The following is a 24205-nucleotide window of genomic DNA, read 5'->3' on the forward strand; positions in this document are numbered from 1 at the left end:
TAATGTGTTTTATTATTATTCATTGTATCAATAACTGTTTGTCACATTGTCAAAAGCCATCTAGAATTATCTAGTAATTATGTTCTCAAAAATAAATTAAATATTTCAGGAACAGCCACATAAAATTTCACATATAGTCTTATTATATCTGTGTCCCTTGCAAGGCATGTGAAATTTATGTATTTTTTATTGAAAACACAGAACTAACTTCATAACTTCAGTCATTCCTTAAACCTTTTTCACCATTGCTGAATTTCTTTTTTCCTTCCCACTGAATTATTTGTGTATTTGCCTTATTTTTCTGTTTCTATTAGTTTGACTTGTTAGCCTCTTGAACTTTTCTGCAGCTATATTTCTCTCAGGCATTTTTTCTCTTGTATATACCTTTTTATTCAAGTTTATTTGTGACAACCTTGTATATATTTGGCATATATTTGCCTTCAAAAATAATGGTAATGTTAATTTTGAAATCTCACTCAAATTAGGTTTTAGAATTTTAAAAAGTAAATATTTTCATTTCAATTTGAAATAATCACAAAAAAATATTCAGTGATGTTTATTCTTTCTAAATGTACTACATTAATAAAAATTTGAAACACATAGTCATACTTACCAAAATCTGCAAAATATCATCTGGCAAAACAAAGATTTATCACTTTGGGTTAGCCACAAGAGTGAATTAAAACATCCAAAGCTATAAGCCCACAGTTTCTGTATAGCCAATGACATGATATAGGTTTGTATCAGCACCTCAGTTATATCTGAATATTCTTTTTTAATTTTTTTTTTCCCAAAGGTAGAGGGGCATGGTAAATTTTAATCAGTTTAAGAAAGAGGGTGATAATTCTAGGATTCCATTTATCGCCCAATGAGAAACTCAATTTTTGTGGCGTATCTTGAAGATAAGCTTTGAAATTGTGAATAAAAAGGCTTTTCCTTGAAGTCAGTTGCACTTTTCTTTTCTTGGTCTTTATTTTTCAGTCCATTTAATTTTCTCAATAGAATCAAAACTGTCTCTGAATGATGGTTACTAAGAGAAAAAAGATGCCTGCTTTCAGTTGTACTCTTGTGTACTCTTTTCCTATTCTTGTGAGTTTTCCAGACAATATAATTTTTGGGTTTTTTGTTTTTTTCTCTTCCAGATTGGGGATGCTCTTATTGAAATTGCCAGCAATATAATGTTGGTCGATGACCATGTGTTGTGGATGGCTCAAAAGGAAGACAAAGCCTGCACCAGGATTGTACGATGTGTGGAACACATTGCAAGTCAAATACTGACCAGCAATATTCAAGTTATATCCAAGGTATTTCATAAAATTACAAAGCTTTTTGTCAGAATTTATTTTAAAAATGTCATTTTTCTTCACAATTTTTACAACCAACTAGTATACAAAGAAGCGAGATTGTGTAAGCCAGATACACAGCATAGCCGATTTACGTAGATATACTTGGATTCTGTGAATTTTTTTTTCTTCTCCTGGATTCTATTTGGAAGACCAAAATATTTTTTTTTAGTATCACTGATGGTATTAAAAAGTGTTATTTCTTGACTTTGATTTATTGTATTTATTCTTACAATAGGGTGTTCACAACACTATCTTTCTAGTGTTCTTACTATTCACTGTTTCTATTGTTCTTGTCACTACAGTATATGGGTTTGTTTTGAAAGGTCTAAGTTGAGTGAGTAAAATTTTTAATAAGAGAAAAGACGACATGCTCCCTTGTTGCCTGAAGATTTTTTAACCTTCAGAGAGGATTCTAGACAATACTTACTTAAAGCATTTAGAAAATGATCAAAAAAGGTGTATCTTGTCATAAAGATTACAAATTTGTGGTTAGTTTTAGATTTTTACAAGCAAGCTGTAGCAGTATAAAATAATTGTTCTTATTCCTTGGCCTCCACCTACATGAATTTGTCATTGAGATACCAAGGGGTTGTCATTTGGATACTGAGAAACTGTCTTTTTGCCAGTTTCAACATCTAAATAGCAGAAATGCATCTAAATCAGAAGCTTGAAACTTATCCTTTTAGAATTTTAGAGAAATATTTTAAAGCCTTATCACTTCTTGGGCTGGTTTGCTTGCTTGCTTGCTTTTAAACAACCTTTATTATTTTCTTAATTGTCCACTGAATTTACATGAAGACACTATTTAAAAGTGAATTCAGTGCTAGTTTCAATTACAGCAATAAGGTATAAAAGTAAAAAAAAAAAAAAACCAGGCATTATGGCTGAGCCAAATAACATAATGGCCTTAGTTCCTTCACTGCGTATTTTTAGAAAAGCATTCTTTCAAACAAAGACAAAAATATATTGGACTGTTTTCTAAAGGAAGTTTTGCATTTAATTCCTGTTTACATAGAAGAATGAAATTTGCTGAAAATATTTATTTATTTATATTAAATACATAGAGACAATAATGTGCCTTTTAGAGGTATTTTGCAATGTGACAGCTAGGGGGGCTCTGTTGCTTTATACTTAAATTTCTTTTAAATGTCAAGTGCCAAAGGTGATTTTTTTTTCTTGCCACTGCTTCAGGAAGCTGTTGACATTACTGTAAACAGTAATTCTGTGTACTCAGATGCAGATCTGTGTCACTAACCTTTTTGCCATGCTTTATTTTTTTCCTTCTTGTAGTTTTCTGTAGGAGAATTAGTTTACTGTTGAGTGCAATTTGTAAATAAACAAAGCTGTGGAATTTTTCTAGTGTCATCTCTTGCAATACCAAACACTTCTGTTCCTTTGGGAGGCCAGCCAGCAAACTGTCTCACAGAAATTGCATCTGCTTTCTTTATTTTAAACAACAGCAAATGAAAACCCCAAAGCTTAGGTAGCCACTAGCTTATAATACAATTCCTGGAAAAAAAGGCACCTCTATAAACTGTGTCAGTCGTATAACATATGCATGACTGTGTTCCTATACATTGAAAAGCTACTTCGGAGCCATGACTGTTACTCTACATCATTTTTGGAAGACAAAAATGTTTTTCCAGTTCCATGAGGTTGTGAAATGACTAATTTCAAGGTCAGAAAAACACCAGGATGGATACCTTTGTTCTTAAGTCTCCCTTGCTGTCAAATGGCGTACAAAACACACTGGAGGAAGAACGGCCAGTAGCAACTTCCAAATGCTAGATAATTTCATATATAGATAGAAAATTATGATATATTTAATGTTTCATTTAATAAGCATATAACAGTAAAACAAAGAAAACGTTATTCTGCTGTATGGCACTTAAAATCTTAGAGAAGTCTTATAGAAAAAAGCTTCTTGTCAGGATGCCACGAGGGCTGGGGCCTCCCCAGCCAGGGCCTGTCCCCCTGCCCCCAGCCGGGGAGTATGATCCATGAGTACGGGGGCAACCCATAATCTCTGCCTGTAATCATACTCTGGGGGCAACCATCAGTGGTGGTGATGAGGCCAGGCGGGGAACGCGAGGCAGCAGATCAAGGTGAGGGTCAGGCCTGGTGACAGTAACCGGGCCCAGTCACAGCCTGGTGGTCACCAGGCCAGGCCGTGGTGAGGAGGCTGTCCCCAGGTCAATGGTGGGCCTGGGGCACCAGGGCTGGTGGCCAGGCTGTGACACAGCCACCATGGAGTTCAGGTGAGGCCTTGGAGGATCCTCAGCTTGACATGGGGCCAGAGGGAAGGGGATGGGAGTCCCCTCAGAGGCCCTGGGTGCAGCCAGAGAGGCAAGGGCAACTGAGAGCTCCCGGGGTGGATCTGTATGCCTCAGCATCCCCAAATTAATTTCCCTTCAGTATTGTTCTGAGGCGCTTCTTCGGTCCTGCTTTTATTTTATTTCTGTGTATACATGTCAGATGTGCAGTTTGAAAAGGCTTCCAGCTGATGATAAAACTTATCTCAGTGGTCCTGCGTCAGGTTCATGCAATAGTTTTCAAAACCACCTCTGAAGAGTTTTCATTTCATTCTCCAGCCGGTGAGACTGCCAGAATATTTTAGGCTAATTGCAACATGGCTTTTTGTTTGTGCTCTCAGTCTTTGCAGCCTTTGGTGCTGCTCTCAGCTTACCCAGGTAACAATCCCGTTTGGCCCTTCTGCTGAGCGGTGCCTTTATCTGAGGTTTAGGAAAGGGACACCAAATTATCATTTTCTGTATCTGTACTGCTTAGAGACAAGATTAGCTTGTGGCTTTTCATAACATGTACCTGACTGTGGCTTGTTTCCATGGTTAATTTTGCTCTGAGTTCATCTGTATTCATTTTCTAGCTCATTTTACAATCCTACATAATGAACGCTGTTTTACCTTGCATTTTACCTATCTGTTTCTATATGCTGAGAATGGCATGTTCACACTGTTTGAACATCATCAACCCTTTACAGGTATATTTAGGAGTGGAAAACCCCAAGTGTTTAAAGAATTTAATATTCAAAATTTAAAAAATAGGGCTCACTGTTGTGAAATCACTTGAATCCCCGTTACAGCATTATCTAGCAAACATCTTATTCACCATCACCTCACAAATATGAAATAGGGAACTAGTGTTATGCCCATTCTACAGCAGAAAACATGAAGTTATGAGTTAAGAAGTTATGAATTAATTAAGTGTCTTTCTCCCAGAATAAGGAAAACCTGTTACCACACAGGAGTTTTAACTGAGCTTGATTCCCGTGATATGGATAATAGTATTCTGGAAGCAGTAAATTTTTTAACTCCTTGGAAGGCTATCTGCAGATGGCACAAAAAATTATCCAAGTAAACCTAGTTTCAGGTTTTAGGAGTTTTCAATAAACAGCCACTGGATTTTTAACACAAAAATTATTTTATTCTTAATGATCTTTGGCATTTTTATTCAAGTGTAGAAAAAATTCACCTTCAGGCAAGGACAGAAGAGGTGGAAATTTAATCTATAAAAGGGATGTTTTAGGAATTTAGAAACAATTGAAAAGAATCTTTAGGCTACTTCATAAGAAAGATATATATTACTTTCATATAAAAAGTATAAAAAATATACTGAAAGCTTCTGGATTTTGTCTAATTCTGACAAAAAGTAAAATGAATTGCTTAATGAGACTTCAGTACTTTCATTTTGGACATATGCAGGACCATCAGTGACTGGAGAGCGTGCATTCAAAAACCTTTTTGTAAGTTCAAAAGAGGACCAGAAAGTCATGCACTGTGTCTCATGCTAAGATTCAATTTGTTCTGGTACCGTGACTTTTACACAGTTAGGCTACCCTCTATGCTGCCCTTATTTTTTTATGCAAAACATTTTCTTTAGGTTCATTTATTAGTATGAATTAATGCGATTTTCTTCAGTGAAGTCATTTCTTAACAGCACAGCTCATATGATGCCCCAAATTCTGAAGGATGCACACCAATTTTTACTCGGTGGATTGAAGGTACTTCTGTATTGCTAGCTTGCATAACAGAAGCAAAGTACAGGAATATAAAACTATCACATTTGTACATTTATCCTTCTGATAAACCTGCTAGTTTGTGGCTTAACTCTTTACATTGCAATCAATGTGCAAAATACATACACTCACAGATCGCTAAACAATCTATGCCTGGAAGCAGAAACCATATAGTCCAATCAGTGTGGTGCCAGTCTAAGTTAGTCAACCTGATTATAACATGAGCTATTTATCTCATGCACAGGACTGTGCTGAAATGAATATACTAGTTTAAGGATAGAGATGCATATCTCTGTGCTGTGCTACAATCTCCATCTAGACACATCACCTCACTAAAGTGTAGGCCAAAGACCCTATAGTGTGGTGTTGCATTGAACCATATAGTCATGTTCAATATTGTAATGGAACAAGATCTGTAAAAAACCAATCCATCCACCATATAGCTGAGAAACTTTCTGTTTCATTTCTGAGGTACAAAGCACATCCTTGTTCATTTTTTAAATAATTCCTACTACGGCTGTTGCTAGTTAACTTTGTAACTCTATTACTTTAAATCAGGATTGATTTCATTGAAGCTGATAATGACACTATTGCAAGACTGATATAATAATAACTGATATAACTGATATAAACTGATATATTCCTAAAGAAGATTCAAGCAAACCCCCTATGCCATTGTAGAATTCTAGATCAGTTTTTTAAATAAGTTCCATTTTCTTTCTTACTCTATGAACATGTATGGAAGTGTGTGCATGCACAATCCTTTATAAATTATATACAGTAAATACACAATGCACATATAATAATGCAATTATGCTTAATGAGTTAGCAACATATCCACTTCTCAATGTTTTCACAGGTATCTCGTAATATTGCTCTGGAGGCCTTTATGATCAAGCCATCTAGTTTCACAGGAATGACTTGCACTGCCTTCCAGAAAATATCTGCAAACTCTGATAAGTCAGTGGTGCATGATTTGGGAACCTGGGAAGCAAATCACTACCCTGATCAACATTTGAATTTCAAGTGCAACACTGGTAATCTGAATGGTTCCTTGGTGAATTCTTCTACCAGGGTAAGTCAGTACAATCGTGAATATAACTTACCTATTTCAGTGTGTTTTCAGTAGTACCTTTAAGGAGAATACTGATTTGGAAAATGTATATTTTATGTGTTGTTAGCATTGTAAACTGGTTAATAATTTCAACATGTAAGTGGCCTTAAACTGGTGTAGCATATTTTGTTGTGCTAACAGATATTCCATTAATGTAATCAGGCAGAATGTTGGAATGCAGGATGTGAACAGAAATGAGTAAATGTCTTATTCTTTCTATCTCTGGGTCTGGTTCTGCAAACTTTTCTATGTGTAAGCAATCTCTTTGAATTAATTTGGAAATATTTTAGTGAGGTGCTCTCAGGGGATTTTACATTGCAAAAATGTATTTTTTTAGGGAAATTACCTTTCCTTCCACTAAATAATATTACATTCTCTATCTTCTGAACTTTATACAGAGGGAGAGTGTTACATTGGAGTTTTTGAGTAGTAGCTGAAGAAAAACAATAATAAATAAACCTTTTAATAGAATGCACTGTCATTATCAAATAATGAAGTGGAACAATTAAATTTTGATCTAGCAGGAAATGGAATTTTGCATTTGGCTGAGCGTGTTATTAAATTTAAGTATTGCAGAGTTGAATTTTTGTTATCCTTCAGCTGAATCTCAGTTTAATAGGCTTATTTCTTGAAATACTTACTATGACAAAATGATACTTTTCTGGACAATATTACTAGTTTATTGAACTTTGAAAGTATTTTGATTTAAGTTATTTTCTCTTTGGTGCACTTTAATCTTCTGTATGGACTATGCAGTAAGTGATAGGGTAGTTTGTGCTCTCAGGATCTTCTGGTAAAAAGGAATCATCTGAATAATGGAAGAATAGGTTTAGTTTGTTTCCTGCAATAGAGTTCATTTCTTCTGTGGACACTGTTAACATATCTATCTATAGGAAAGAGAAAGTTGTCTCTGAAAAGAGAAGAGTTTGACATCCATAAGATGAAAACCAAATGTCAGAGATCTAAAAGTTACAAGATTTCTGCAAGAAGCAACCCTGGAACACTCTGCAATGTATGCAATAGTATTATCATTATAGAAATATACATGGGATTACATGAATTGGAAAGTTTTATTTATCAGCTCTACCAATATATTTTGTATTCCTTCAGAAACTGAGTACCAACATTTCTAGTAAATGAATCTCTTGACAGTTTGATGGTCAAGCACTTGTGTCTCTCTCCTGTTATAAAGAATTCTACCATAAATACAAATTTCTCCTTTCTCCTATCAGCATGCATGTGTCAAATACACAAAGTAAGTTAGAAAATTTATTTGAAACCCCTTTCTAAAATGTTGGCAGAATGTCACAATATAAAGATCTCAGTAAAATCTTTCCTAATGTATTTTGAACCTAGCTGACTATATACAACATACAGAAGGGAAACTCTACTGACTACACAAAGAAAGAAGCTAGGAGAAAGAAAGTAAACTTATTACCATGCAAAGCAATTTTGAAGTATGTGACATATATATTCTGACAGAAGTGACTTTATTAGGTGGATCAGTAGTTATCACTGTATATGAATTTGTAAATATTATAACAGCACAATACAGGAGATTATAGATTCAGTTAAATGTTAATTTCATGGCTTTAGGTTTTAACATTAAGGTGTACTCAGGTTTTAAATGTGATATGTGAATAAACAGACTGAATATAGTCCTTTAACCTAATCCTGAAAAGCAAGATGTTTTCATTCATTGTTCTCTGAAACTTTTAGGCTAAGCACTCCTTTAATTCATTCTGAAATGAGTTGCATTTCTTCATTGTTTAATATAATGATCTGTAGAATTGTAACTGCTAACAGAAAATGGGATTTTTTATCATCATCCACTAGCAAAATTATTGCTATATTTGCTCAATGGAGGCAAACAGTAAACCTAGTTGATTGTGCCATGCAAAGTTCAGGAAACTAGAGAATTTGTGATGGAGGTGGGAGTTGTTTGTTTTAGTTACCAATGTTTAGTCACTATCTTTTAAAGTAATACTCATTATTATGTCTGACTCTTTAGAACTTCATCTTAGATGCTGAGATTATTCTTAGAATCTTCCTCTATTTAGCATAGGATTAATCATAAAGAAGAAAATCTAATGAAAATCACTAACTACAAATGGTAATTACAAATTTAATTTACTTCTAATAAAAATGTGAAAAGTTGTCCTTAAAAAGCTTAATAAAAGAGACTGTTTATATATTTTTGTGCTAAAAAGTGTGGCCCTCTTCAAATGTATAATATGGTAAATCATCTGCTCTCTAGGCATAAACAATTGTTTATGCCATCTGTCTGTTGCTAACCAATTGCACTAATAAATTAAAACAGTGAATACCCATGAAGCAATCTGTGGCAGTTGATGGGAGAAGACTGAAATAGATGATCACAAACTATCTTAATAATACAATCAAAGCTTTTGTAGTTTACCCGTAGTGATATTTCCTGGCAATGGTAGGAAATGGATACAAATCTAGTCAGTGGTTGTCTGTACATAATTTAACCTGATCTGGTTAATATGGGATAAAGAGCCCCCAAAAGGGGAAGAAATGTTAAAAAAGTTAAATAAATAAGTTAAAAAAAAAAGTTAAAAAAGAATAAACTTAGAAAATTAAATAATTTAAAGGGCACTGAAAGAGGTCCACCATTCAGACGAGTTCAGGAGATAACTGTTAAAATATACCTATATCCATTTATGGTTCAAATATGTGGTAGGTCTTTTATAGACTATCTTGCAGTGTTTCCAAGTACCCTAAAGGAAAATATTATTGCAGTTCGATACACAAATTTTTATCTTTAAATCTAATTCTGACTCTGTAGCCAGTAACCAATCTGAAAGGTTGAAAAGAATCATTTATCACTATTGCAGACCAAAAGTTTCTTCTGGTAGGATTTAGACCCAGACGTCTTCTCTTCAGTCCCATTTCTGCTGTTAGTAGGGAGCTTTTGCTGCCTGACTGGACTCTACTGGGTGAAAAAAATGGCTCAGATATATCTTCCTAGTTTTTGATACAGTGGCTTGTATTTTGACACAGTGGTTGTTTTCATCTCTGTTTAAGTAGGCTTAAGGGCATCTTCCCAGCCTGGGACTCCAGACTGAAATCCTGTCACAAGAATGCTCCCGAGGCACAGTTCTGTCCCATGACCTGGCTGTGGTCTAAGGATATCAGGATAATGACACACCAACAAGGCTGCTGTAACGTTTGAACTCAGATAATGTGAGAATAGCTTACGAAATTTTAGTGCCATTCAGTATGAATCCAGTGTCTGGTTCCCATTTGATATCAGACCTGAAGCATACTTTGAACCTAATCTCTCTTCCAGTCTGATCCTGTAAACTATCTCCAGTGTGCAAAGATAATCAGTTATATGGTTAACCCTTTCTCTGACTCACTAAAATTACTTCAACATAAAATGAATTTTTAAACCTCCTGTACTATCATAATCAAATATGTAGTTTATAGGGGACTGTAGATTCAGTATTCATGCTTGGACTTTAAGAAAAGTATTTTATTAATATAATTTACAGTTTCAGCTTAATTGAAAACACTTGTCAAATAAAAAGTCTTTTCCTCTCTTTAATTATTCTTCTGGCTCACAAATGAATTAGCAAGTTAAGTTTCAAATTTCAGTAATCTATATTTTCACATGTAATCCCTGACTTCCGAAATTTGAATTCCTCATAATATTCTCCATGCATTCCATTTAACTTTTCAATTCTATTTATTTCTTATATGCTCTGAGCCAGACTGACCTTTTGATTTGTCAGATTGTATTACAGGTGATGTCCGTGTGATAAAATGTTAAAACTTAAATTGGTACTATGGTTGGTACTAGACATGCTAACCATGAAAAAAAATTCTAAAGTGCTTTGACGAAACCCTTATACCACTTTGAGACATTATACAATTTTAGAAATATTCTTGTCTCAGATACTTACTGGAAAATATACAATCCGTATGTAAGAAAAGGTTTTTTCTTGCATAAAATAAATTTTGAATGTCAGACCATACAAATAATGTATAAATAATAGTAAATTCATATGTAGAAGTTAACAAGAGTGCAGAAAAGAACTTAACGCAAAGATTTCCACCAACGAGTGACAAGGCATTTGGGGTAGGATAAAGCACAGAATTAAAAACCCAAAGAGGAATTGTGAAGGGGAAATTTTGAAGGTGCAGAAAACAGGTCTTGTAATGAAAGTGCCTTTCCTGCAATCCACTATATGTGAAATGTTCAGGATCTCTATAGATAATTAATTATATCAGTTGGGAAGCTGCTTAGTAGAGTGTGCAATAATTAACTTTCTCATTAATGGAAAAGTGAATTCTTATGGAAATAATAATTACAATTTACACTGGAAGTGTCAAAGCCAGAGTGTAAGACATGCAGTTAGCCAGCTATAGGTTCCAAAATACTTTCCTATAGTACTTCTGCAAAAACAAGTCGTTTTGACTAAGATTTGAGCAATACCTTGTCCTCTTTCAGTAAAACAAAAGCAACAAAAGCATTTAAAAACTTCTCTTCTAGCTCTTTAGATCATATGTTTTCATTAATAGGAACCTTCCTCTTGCACTGGCAATTTGTAATGGTATGTATATTCTAATCACCTGTGAACCTGGTTATGGAAAGTACTTTCATTGAAGTATGGGCTTATTGTTACTAATTTCATTGAGTAGCTTACCCATTTAAGATATATTTTTCCATGTTCAGGATGCATGTATACAGAATTTTTCAAGGCAATAAGATCAGCTAAGGAAATTTAGAATTCAAAGTAATATCTAGAATTTGTGAACTCAATTAAAATGTAATACAAAATGAAAATACTTCCTGCAGCTTGCACAGAAGATGGCTACTTTGGATTAATTTTTCTGGTCAAGTCTATCAGATTAAATGTTTCCCAGTCCAGATCTTCTTTCATTCACTTCTACATTAAAAAATTGCACAAATGTTTTTCAGTCTCCTGTTGAGAAGATTCATATTGAAATGTTCCATAACCACATGCACCATATTAACAAAATACAAGCCAACATACCCGACAAAGTACTGCTATACTACAGTGCGCCACAGTATATCATTAGGGTAATTTTGTATTTTTTTTTCTAGAGTGTAATAACTAGTAAGTTGATAGGCGTCATAAATGCAGCATGAATTATGTTGGCATCATCATTTCCATCATGATTTCCTCTAATTTCCCAGCTTACATTGCTTCTTAAAGAGTATTACAGCACTTTCCTCATCAAATATGATGCACTTTGAGTATGTCTGTATCATACAGATTAGTACAAGATTATCATTTTCTTTTTTCTGAATCTAGTTTTTACAACTGCAGAAAACATGCAATAAAGAAAACACTGCCAAGTGAAGCAGGACACTGCCAAACAAAAGTTAGTTTCTGTTTTATATGTATGGCATATTACAGTGAGACACTTGGCTCAATGTCGGAATGCATAATATCATAGCTTATTTTGATTTCAAAATATTTTTTCCTCCAAGTATTGTAAAATATATCATGATTAAACATTCAGATCAAGACATTTCATGTTACACATCAGAATTTGCCGTGTTCCTTTTCCTTTGGGAACTGTCTGGTTTTCCCATTTTTCTCTTTCCCCTATTCTTTTCTTTGTGTGTCTTAGCGCCCAAAGCATTTTGCTCTTCTTGTATTGGATATTGATATTAATTTGAGAATTTGCTCTGGGAACTTATGGGAAAGTTTGCTTGGGTGTAACTTCTGTATATTGCTTTTACAGTAACCATTCTAGGTCTGTTTCTTCTTTCTCCGTGGGCAGGTTGTTGGTACTGTCACAAAGGGATATCTTATGTGACGTAGGGATTCTGAAGTGTATTATATTTTACCTGCTCCCTCCCTGTATATTTATTTTATGTGGTTTTTTTATCTTTAAAATATAGTTTTAAATTTTATCCTATAGTGGTTTTTATTCTGATTTAGAATCTATCCAGGCATACAGTATCCATTTATTCAATATTCTGAATAATCACATTCATTATATTTTTTACATTTAAAAAGAATTTTTTTATATTCTTCTTCATTCTTAGACATAATATCTATAGAAAAGTAGCTGTTGGTATCTCTCATTACAGCCATTGAGTCCTTGTTTTAAAATAAAATTTAAACTAAATAAAAGCATTTAGTAGTAAGAAAAGATCTTGGAAGAATTTCCACTTATTTTCAATTACAGCAATATGATAGATAAACTAGTATTTTCTGTGCAGGCATTAATTTGCTTGCAGGTGTGTTTAGATTGTACACTGAGTACTAGCTATGGAAAAAGCTGAAATGTCTGTCATTCAGTTGATTATATGAGTTTAATTTCAAAACCAAAACCAGACAAGACAAACTGCCCCTCTCTTTCTTCTTCCAGAATGCTCAAATCACGTATTTGTATATTTACACCTCTTACTACTATTCCTTCTCAAACAATGTCTTTATATATTTATGCCTACTATGACATCTTCAACATTTGTAGTTTGGTATTCTATGTTCAATATACCTTCTTTTCTCTGCACATGCTTCTGTGGTCTTTTATAATGTGGATGGCTATCCTGCTCTTGCAGATCTTTCTAAATGTTGAGAAAATGAAACAGTGCCAAAATACTATTCATGCATGTGTGACAAATGGCAATTATGTTAGGTATACAGAAGGGTGTCTACAACTATTATATTTGTTTAACATATATTGTAACATATAAAAATTAATATACATTATGTTTTTTGAAAGTACGAAAAATTTATTATATCACTTTTTTCTGTTTCATAGGTGCTTAGAACCTATGTTCTTTAAAATGTGTAATTAAAAGCTCATGTCCCCTCTTTTTTTATCATGCCCTTTGCTGCTTCTCTTTTAGCAGATAAAAGCTTATTCTGCAAATAACATCAGCCACCTGGAAGTGTTTTCTGAATTTCATTGTTTATGGTATTGTTGTTTCGGAGACATGTATTATGTTTATAACTGAAAGTTAATTAACTGGTTCTCCTTTAATGATATGTACAGGTTGGACTTTTAAGTTGTATACATATGAAGAAGTGAAAAGAAATCTGAGTAGCTTGAAGAGAATAAATACAAGGACAAAAGGACTGTGAAAATTACCAACTTATATTTGATATAAAATTCTGTTATTTCAACTCACATATGCTTTCTTGTGAAACAAGCTTCTGTTCCTGGACAGACATGAATCATATTGATTTTATGTATGCTGTCAATATATATCTGAGAGATACGCTGTCACTCTCTCATCCACAATGGTTGGGTAAAAGACTGTTTTCTTCTGATTTTCTGCACTATTGCTCTTGTTACAGAAAAGTTCTCTTTGGGATTTCCCAAAGGGCGTTGTAAGATTAGTTTCCTTGTTATATACTGTTAGACTCCTTCATGTGCATTCTGCTGTTAAATAATAGTTTGTACACTAATTAAGATAAATCTCATAAGAAAAATACATTGACACTGTAACAGTTAATAACACAGTACATTAGTTGTTAGAACATATTTTAAGTTAAGTTAATGGTACAAAGGTAATAATGAACAAGTAGAATATTGAATACTAGTGAAATACCCAGTTCTGCATTGACATTTGAGGAATTATGCCCCAACTCTAATTTTCTTACTATGCTAATAATCAACTTTTTACATTTTTATAGAACTGTGTATATGTTGAATATTTTGAACTACTCTTTTCTAAATTCTTCTTTCTAATGCCTATTTTATTTTCACTGAGGAAGATTGATGCCAGCTAACAGAACATACTTCAACATCCAATAAATAATTACAGTTTGTTTCTCAAAACCTTTTTCACTACATGGTTGTTTAGCTAATTGATTGTCACCTATTTTTGCTGTTACAGAAGGCATTTCCAATTTCTAAATGGATAAATTTAGTAACTGTAGAAGTGTGTTTAAAAGTTTTTCATATTTATTTTTTTTCTGGGTTGGTTTGATTCCTGTTGTCTTATGTTGGACCACAAATAGTTTGATGATGATAAAGAGTTCACTAAAATAGATTGCTTTGATGATTAGCAGGTGATACGGCTGGAATTTTTTTTCTGAATGTGGGTTCTTCTCCCAGAAACTCTTAACTGTTTCCTGACTTTTCAGTCCCCAGCTGTATATGATAATCAGGGGGAAATTGCCAATGGCACAGAGGTGAGGAGGTTCCTTTTGGAGGATTCAAACCCTGTGCATGGCATAAAGGTGTTCACTGAAAGGTACGGTCTTTTTCCTTACAAAAGTGATAGTGTTGACTGGAGCTTCTCTTAAGGATCTGATCTGCTCAGGGGAAATACAGCGGTATATGAGGTCATGTATCAAAGATTTTTGGAGTGGTTTTTGGTTTTGTGGATGTAGAGGAATTAATATGTGTGATTTTCTATGTGGTAGTTAGGACACTATAATTTTTATGTTGTGGGAGCTTTCCAGAGGCTATATATAGAGAGAGCGAGCCAGACAGATCATTGTTACTGAATACATAGTGGAAGTCAGCAATGGAATGCAAATTTTCAGTCCAGGAATTGGGTATGTTACCTCTATATTTTAAGCACAGTGTAGACAGGGGTGCAATTATGTAGAATACCTCTTTTGAAGTGCCTTATGAAGAGACTACTATACCAATGAGTTGACTAGTATGCTTCAGCACTGTCTCCATGACACAGGAAGCGAAATTTGTGTTAAAATACTACTGCCAATATTGCCTTGCTGTTTATGAGGAAATGATTTAATTGGGCAGAGTGCTGCTTCTGTGTTTTTGGTGAGCTTAGCTGGGAGAAGAAATTCACCCCTTTTTTTTTTGTTACTTCCAAAAAAAGCATGAAGATACTATTAGAAATATGTCAAGTTTCTTTTTTTGGGTTAAAGGGTTCCATATTTCCTTATTTGATTGACTGTTATCACTCTGTAGAACTTTAAAGATGTTCTGTATTGTGGTGAATCCAGAAGTACTTAGCATATTCTGACTCATCAATCTAAAAATACATATAAAAATCTGTGAAGTAAAAAATTTTCTTGCAGTAGTTGTTGATGTAATGCAGTGATATTCATTAAAAATACATAGATGAAATAATGATGTGAGATTTTTTTTTTTGCATTTATTGTTTTAAAGATCAAGGTAAAGTTCTGGCATTCTCTACTATATGAAAGGAATGGTAAAGTCGTGTGCATCTACGACCACACATGCACATACACCTGCATGTATATAAATAACTTTATTACAAAATTTTTAAGCAAGTTTCATGATTTTGGGGACTGGAGTCCTGGTTTCTGTGTGTATGGGGTTAGCAATGCTTATTCTGGAAGGCATAGTGCACACATAGACAAGTAATATTATGTGTTTACGGTCCCTATAAGCTATTTCAGTTTGATCTATTTTCTGAACTTTGGGAGTGTCTCCTAAAAATAAATATGGAGGGAAAATGAAATAGAAAAGAGTGAGGGAAGGAGAGGGGAAAAATAGTTAACTTAGTAGAATGAGTTTGCTGAGTTTACAGTCCTCATGAGATCATTCTCTGCTCTGTTAAAGCATATATTGTTGGAGGGTGTTGGAAGAGGGAGAGATTTGGTGATGGGGGAGAAGGAGAGAGTTGTTTATTTGTTTTTTTTAAAAAAACAAACAAAACTTTATGACAAGACTTGTGTTATTAGGAGAGCTGACTGAGACTGTAATTCTTCCTTCTTGTCTGCTGTTTTAGACTGAATGTCATGTGTTACACTTTTACAATGGGATGTAAGAGTGCACGACTACTGTCCCAGTGAGCATCTCAAAGATAGGCACAGTATTTCTTGAGCCCATCTCAATGAGAAATTGACTTTTAACTAAATGAATGTTGATATGCTGATTAATGTTCATATTGGGAACTCTTCCTGCATTATTCATTTATATATGGTTGGCATAATATATATTAAATATATAAAGGAAAGGTTGTAAATTAGTTGAACTGTTATTTAACACAGTACATACAGACCTGAAAGTACAGATGTGACCATAGCATAACTTCCTGACTGTGTGTTATAAAAATCACATCTTCAAAATTCCATAGATCTACATAAGAATTAATTCATTATTCTAAATTATTGTTATTGTATTCCCAAACTGTCAGTGAAGGAACTTACAGGTGTTAATTGAGTTTCCAAATCATCAATGAAGGAACTTACTGGTTTTAATGCCAGATTAGTTTTTAATGAAGCACTTATGCTCTGTTTTACAGAGAAATGAATTCTAAATAGATATTCATTGTATGACTTTATAGACAGACAGTCATTCTAAGTGAAGTTAATTTGCTTCACTATCTTTTTAGGGAATGAAACTTATATGCAGCTTTGCTTTGTTTCTGACAGAACTTCATGATGAAATACAGACAATTAGATTTCCTTAATGAACTTGAGAAAAATAAATGGTTTTAAATTATTCTTCATCCAGGCCTTGTACCAGTTTCTTCTTTGGTATCAGTGAGTTACTAAAAAGTAATTTTAAAAAACACTAATCAGAAGTTACAGTTGTACTTATGATAGCTAGAAAGATTCAGTACTTCAGTAAGAAACTTGAATCTAACGTTCTTTCAAATGTTAGTGAAAAGTGTTGAATTTAGGGATATAAGCAGAGCCACCAAGGGTCAGTCCAAAGCTCAATTTAGCCTTGTTTCCTGCCTCTAGTAGTAGTCTCATAGGCTAGGTGCTTTGGGAGAAAAATATATAGAGACAAGGAAAAGCAGTGGCACTTCTCTTTTTATATCCACCTTTCTATGCCTTATGGATTTCCTCAACAACAGACTGTATCCAGAAGATTGTCAACACAGGAAATTGGTTCCTTCTTTGGAAAAAAAAAATGATCTGAGGTTTTGGGACGTCTTAATGGATTACAGTCTTAAGATCTTACAGTACCACACTTGTTTTTATTTATTCACTAAATTATATTATATTATATATGTTCTTAGAAGTAGACATAGTTCTCTTTCTTAATGTACCATGAACGCAAATGTAAAAACCTGAGAACAGGAGTGATGATGACTGTTAAAAAGCCCACATCTGTTAACATCCTCTCTGTGTGCATGCAAATATGTATTCATACACTATCAAACTGCAGTCCTGAAGGTTTTCTGCCATTAATCCTTGTACTGAATTTTTTTCATACATCCTGTGTTACTGTTTAAAAGAAAAAAAAAAAAAGTTGGCCAATTGTTTTAGATCAAAACAGGCTGGAGGCTATGAATTATGGATAGACAAGATAGCAAAATAATACAATTTGGTGTTAAATTTAGATTAAAGCCCCTCAGACCAAAAGTCTGATGAACCAGAATTGAAAAACACAATGGCTAATTCAATATGTACAGGTCATACAGTAAATGTAACAGCTGTGTAGTGTATGCTTCACTGACCAGCATATGCTGCTACTCTGAAAGAAAAAGAGTAAGCTTACAACTTGACACTTTAAAAAGACACAAACAACACTTTTCTGTGACATTATATTACAGAAAGCCTCCTGTATTTCATAAGCTCACTTTGATCAGTACTGTGTAAAATGTCTAACAGATTTGAAACTCTTACTAAATATAGTCTATCAAAGTTGCATATAATTATCAGACTCATTGAACTGAAGAGTTATTTACAGCTATGTTGTGTTTCTTCAGCCTTTATCACTGCACTTCTGATGATAGCAGTCATCTACAGAAATGCCACAGAACATCAAATATGCTATTTAAGTAGTACTGATCATTTAAATGTGTACATTCTTAATTTCCACACAAAATAGGATTACATATGCATTCCAAACTATTTTATTAACAGCTCCTGTTCACCAGAACAATGGTTTTCAGTCTCTGTGGGCTTTCAGTGTACTTGATTGATTTGGCATCTATATTTTAATCCTTCCTTTTCATAAGTTTCAGGTCTGGTTTAAGTGAAGTCTGTAGTAAGTAAATGTCGAATGGGAGTATATGTCAGAATGTATGTAGTGTCTTTGAAATAAAGTGCATCCTACCCTTAGAGTTTAGCTTAATTCTGTCAAATAACAAATGGAATCGAATGGCAGAATCAAGCTTCAGCATTAAGTTTTCTTCCACAGTGCAATTGCTAGAGTTTCTTTAAGGAAGGAACTCTCAAAGAGGATCAAACTCACTGGGTATCTTTTGCTAAAGTGGTTCTCAGTGTTTTGTTTCTTGGGGATTCATTAAAGTGTGGAACATCACTCTAGACATGATTGAAAACTAGCAGTGAATGTTAAAATCTATTGATAGCTATCTGCAATAAATGCTCAGAAAACCTACTGCTGTACTATATGGGCCTGATTTACCATTGTATAAATCCAATGGAATCACTGCACTGAAAAAGGAGTTTATATTTAGTTTGGCTAATGATCTGTGAATTCCTGGAAATATCTTACCCAGTTTGTTATCACTTTAAAAAAAAAAAAAAAGGCAAACATAAAGTGACTAGGGCGCTATTTTATATCTTCGTTTTAAAACCTCTAAAAGGTTATCTTTTCTCTTAGCGTTAGGCTCAGGGATGCTTTAATATATGTCAAATAATCAGCGAAAGTAAGATAGTTTAGTAAGTATTGAGACATTATAAGCATGAGCTGGTAACCAGTTGCTTCTGCTAATTATCTGCTCATCCTTGATAGACAGTAATACATTTGTTCAGGCTTATGCTAGCAGTAGTTACTTATGTAGCAGACATGACTTGACAATCCTACTTCTTCTAAAACACTATTACCACTAGGAAGAGTAAGGTATCTAGATGATGATTTTCTTTCCAATATGCCTTCCGTTCTTCAGGAACATGTATACAGTTGATAAGAGCTACCATGTATTTGCTGATTTCGCAGTATCCTTGAAAGTATTACAATAGTAAAATTGGTTGGCCTTATATTTCAGTCCAAATAATGGAAGTCTTTAATAATTATTAGGATCTGAGAATAAATTTCCTTTAAAATGAAATGGGTCTTCTGCAACTGGGCTATGTGTAGGAGAATCAAAAAATGAATATACCTTCTGTAGGCAAAACGTGCAGATGTGTCCTGTGATGTTGTTATATAACCCGAAGAGTCAGGGAGGAGATGTTTATTCAGCTCAGTGAACAAGTACTGGAGTGAGGTTCACAACTTTAGGACACTAAATTAAACATCATCAGTGCAAGAAGGGAACAGGCTGCAGACTTCACGTACAGCTATGGTGATGTCTTCGCACAACTATGAAGAAGAAAAAAGTGTAGGAAAACTTTTCTAGTGCTAGAACTCTTGAGAACTCTTTTTCTCATGTTGTGTCATTAGCTTTGCTAGTACATTCTCTTGTGCTGTTGTGAAAGCGTACCACGCTAATTTGCAAAGAAGAAATAATGGTACCAACTCCATTTTACTTAATGGTTGAAAGGGCTTGAGAGAGCACAAGCCTGTCTCCTCTGTAGGTTTCAATATGTATGTATTGAAATAATGCATCAAAATTGAAATAATACATAAAAAATGCATTAAACCTTAACAAGTTCTGAGTTGCTGAAGAGATTATTTTAGACATAAGTTTCTAGTGGCACTCCATGCATCATTTCTTCATTTCCCATTGTACTCAATTTAAAGGTTTTGTCTACATGCAGACACTGGGGAAAATTAATCTGAATGAATTTTTAAAGTGTTTAAGTGAAACCCTAAGTAGGCACTGTTATCCAGAATCAAAGTAGCTTTAATTCAGTTCAGCTGAATTGAATTAATTTGGAAATGAATTCAGCTAAATTGAATTAAGGCCACTTAGTTATGAAGGAAAGTATCAACAGAAAAGTACAGTTTATTCATTTACATTAAATTAAGACTTTTAATAACTTGTTCTAGCTTTTCTTGATCATCCCTTGCACACATTCTCAACACATGTACACTCTCCAGATTTTCCCAACAATTTTCCTGTGGCGTGTAAGAGGCTCATTCTATAATACTTCTGCCATATAAAACGACTTTGTCTTTGTTTGCTTAATCAGTCTTGAAAACACAGATATTTTTCCTCTCCCTTTTTCTCTTTTTCACCTTGTTATTGCATTGTGGTTGAGTGTTTTCTTCTGTTAAGCCATGCAGGAGGACTGACTGATCTCTCATTATCCCAATAAGAAATAAGGTAGATCATTTTAACTGTGGAACTACATACTGAAAAACGCTGTATGCTTTTTATCACATGGCATCACTATAGCTCTAAAAGCTATGTTACAGCTGAAATGGACATTTGCAAACTGCAATGTTCAGAAATAGCTGGGAAGGTTTCAGAGTCTAAATGCATGCTCAGGGTGATTTGCTTGACCATAGTATCTTTGAGATGCCTTTATCAACAGTTTCATACTGTTACATAATAGTAGCTTTTTTAGTAATTATCTTACAGTCCCTTGCACCCTTAAACAAAAAGAAATTTAAAATAAATAAAAAAAGAAAGAATAGAAGAAATTATTCAGGTATTTTATGATCTATAAACAGCAATAAAATGAAAATGCAGTAAGTATAAATTTACTGGAGTTATGTCACATAACAGGGTCATGCAGCCAACCCAGGCAGAGCACAGCAAAAAATTTAATAAAAATACATATTAATTCCTCAAATTTTATCTCTGTAGAGTAAACAAGCACATAAGTGTACAGAGCTGAATGAAGGAAAATTTATCAGTGAGGAGCCTCAGGTACATAAAATTTTCATAAAGCTCCTGACAGTGTGTGTCAAGATATCCAGCTGCTTTTGTCATCTTATATCTGTTTATATTTTCCTATGGTATTGGCTCCTAAGTACTTATTTTGTAGTACAAGCACCTTATAACCCTTAAGCAGCAAGATAAATGCTTAGAGCTGATTCAGTCAGACTACTATTTGTTGGAGTAAATCCTGCTCCTTCCTGCCTAATCACAGAAAGCTTTGCTGGCTATGTGGCTATGTTTTATAAAGAGGCATAAATCTCATACTGTTTGAAGGAAGTGTCTGCATTTTCAGGTTCATCATATCTAACTGTATTCAGACTAACTTGTTGGAATTTGTATTCCTACAGGTTGTGAGACTTGTAGAGTAGGAAGAGAGTTAGAGTAGTGAATCCATCAGATCTGTACCTGTTATCCAATCCATGGCAAAGTACAGGAGCATTACAGTAGTAAATCCTGCTTCAGTGATTATTGCCACAGGATGGACAGGTCATCTTTCCCAATTGACTTCCCAGAGCATTAGGTACACACAAATAAGAGAAGAATCTTGTATGAAGGAGTTACAATTTGTTCTAAGACCAGCTACTCTATGAAATCTGTGTGCTCTCACATCAAGTCACAATGCCATCCTCTTTCTTTTTAAACAGTACTCCTTACAATGTTTTGAAAAATTAGTCTTTTTAAAAAATAATCTGTTGCTATTTTTTTATCCTTGCCTAAGAACTCCTTAGAACTTAAATCAGACCTTCTAAAGCCTTGGCCATGAGGAATTTGCTTATTGATTGAGCAAATCTAGAATAATCACTACAAATTAAATTATCAGAACTGTTTTCACTCATTTCTCTTTCACTACTTTTTAAATCTCTTCTATGACATTTTTATTTCTCTTTCCTTTACTGTGATGTTTATTATGTCCTTTTTTTCAGGATTTCTTTTTCTATTGGTTCTGTTTTCTCTAGAGGAAGGCATTGCATTAGAAACTAATCAGGTAATTTGTTTCTTTTTCCAATAATGTACTAATGCACTGCTTATCACTTAAACTAATCTTTAGCTCTTTAGGGCTAGTTTTGAATTTTTTCCTTTCTCTTCTCTTGGCAAAAGAAGCTGTCAGGCACATCTTGCCCTTCAGCTGCTTGTGATGTGTCTAGTTATGCTCTGCAGATAAGGTGACTGCCATTCTATAATAGGCAGAAAACCTCATGATAAAGGTGGTCCTGGTAAGGGCTGAATACGTTTCCATTTTTGCAGTGCAGAAATTTTCAAGAAATTGGTGGTTTATTATTATATAAAGACAGAATGTCATCTATCAAGTGTTGTGTGGCTCCCTTAGGCAGAGAAGTATTTGAAATGTCTATGTTATAGGGTTTTTCTGATATTTTTTTGTAATACAAACTGAAAGTTTGGTAAAAGAATTATATTTTCAGTAACTATAAAAATTGATATTTGTGATTGCCCACAGTTAAATTTGTTTTAAACATGAGATTTTTCAATTAAACTCTAAAAAATTCCAGGAGGAATTTTAGACATGATAAATGTAAAAACTCTTGCTTAATTGTTTCAATAAGTTTTAATTGTTTGAATATTCTTCCCATGATTCTCTGAGCAAAATATAATACAAATATAATACTATACAAAATAGTAGGCAGACTGTATGTCATGGTTGTATTTGGTAAATTAAAAAGATGTCTGTTTGCTGGGGGAAGGAAAAAAAAAGGCAGTTTGGCTTTTTTTCTTGTATTGAGTGTTTGCTTAGTCCACAATCAAAATAAAACAATCTCATTGCTGGAAAAGCATTTGTGAACATGAAGACTCATCTTAACTGAGCAGAGGCACTTACCTTGACGAGGCATGGTAGCAACAGCAAGGTAATACACAGTTGCCTCTGTGTAAATCTCTGCAGAGGACTCCTCATGTCATCTAACCATTTCCCTGAGCTCCCCAAATAAAATAGCTGAGAACAGGTAGGTCCCTCTAAAAAGCAATTTAGAGCACCTGTCTTAGACTCCAAATGTCACAGCTAACCCCACATTTACTGAAGCTGAAAGTTTTGGTACTTAAACACAGTGGTTTCATATACTCACTGCTCTTTGCAACCACTCTTCAGTACAGAGTAACTCAGAAAAACTTAGTTAACGATGATAACTGATGGACATGACTTCTCTCTGTGTATCTTTATCCAGATGTACCTAAAATTTTAAACCTTTATAACTGTTGATGGTGATGCTTACATCCCTCACTTTAGATAAGATTTCTTATAAAGATTCCAAATTACATTTGTCACAGCAATAATAACGACAGCTTATGCACCTCCTTGATGAAACTGTTAGCAAACAGGTTTGGGGGGAATTTTTTGGACTAATTTATTGGCCAAACACTTCCATGTTTTTCTTTGACTTCAAAGAAGTCAACAAAGGTTTCTCAGGTGGCAGGCTATGTTGCATTCTCTCGTGATTCTGATCTCAGTTTTCAAGACAGGAACTAGAGAAGCCTGCATTATACTTAGTATTGATACTATTATTATTTTTTTTTAATACAATGAAAACCTAATTCACTTTGTTAGGGACCAAATTTTGTCATGAGTTCCTTTTCGCAGCCCAGTATAAGATATTGACAAAGTTCAGCATAACATTGACAAAGTTATTAAAATGTTGAAAGCGTAGAGGTCAGGTATTACAAGAAATGACCTGTAACATTGAGAAAAAGAATCAAATTACCTCTGAACACAGCAATACCTTTATCAGCATTCTACTCAGCATTGTATGTATGCTTTTAAAATTGTACACACACTGGATAATGCATGTAAAATAGATTAAAGGTGTATGTGTTAACTGTTTTTGTCAAGTGCTTTGAAAACAGATTGATGCTGAGATAAAAACTACTGCTGCTTGGAGGACAAGGGAAAATTCTTGCTTCAAGAGGATGAGTCCATTTTTACGTCTGGTAAATATATGGTAAGCTTGGAGTAATGGAGGTGCAACTTAATTTTTTTGACAAGTAACATGCATCATTGTGAAAAAGGGAGGAGGATTTTATTAGCTGCCTAGGTTATCAAATAATGCTCTGTC

The 24205-nt window shown here is 34.0% G+C and overlaps 1 protein-coding gene across 1 annotated transcript in view; it reads left to right on the top strand.

The window, feature by feature from the left end:
• The window catches only part of LOC142410907 (adhesion G protein-coupled receptor A3-like), a 294504-nt gene that overhangs the window by 159584 nt on the left and 110715 nt on the right, over positions 1–24205 (top strand). The window contains exons 11-12 of the mRNA XM_075504087.1: positions 1143–1304; positions 6239–6454. Of these exons, the coding sequence (XP_075360202.1) occupies positions 1143–1304; positions 6239–6454 (378 nt within the window). The remainder of the gene's footprint in view (positions 1–1142; positions 1305–6238; positions 6455–24205) is intronic.

Source organism: Mycteria americana, chromosome 6 (genome assembly GCF_035582795.1).
Source record: "Mycteria americana isolate JAX WOST 10 ecotype Jacksonville Zoo and Gardens chromosome 6, USCA_MyAme_1.0, whole genome shotgun sequence".
Classification (NCBI taxonomy): Eukaryota; Metazoa; Chordata; class Aves; order Ciconiiformes; family Ciconiidae; genus Mycteria; species Mycteria americana.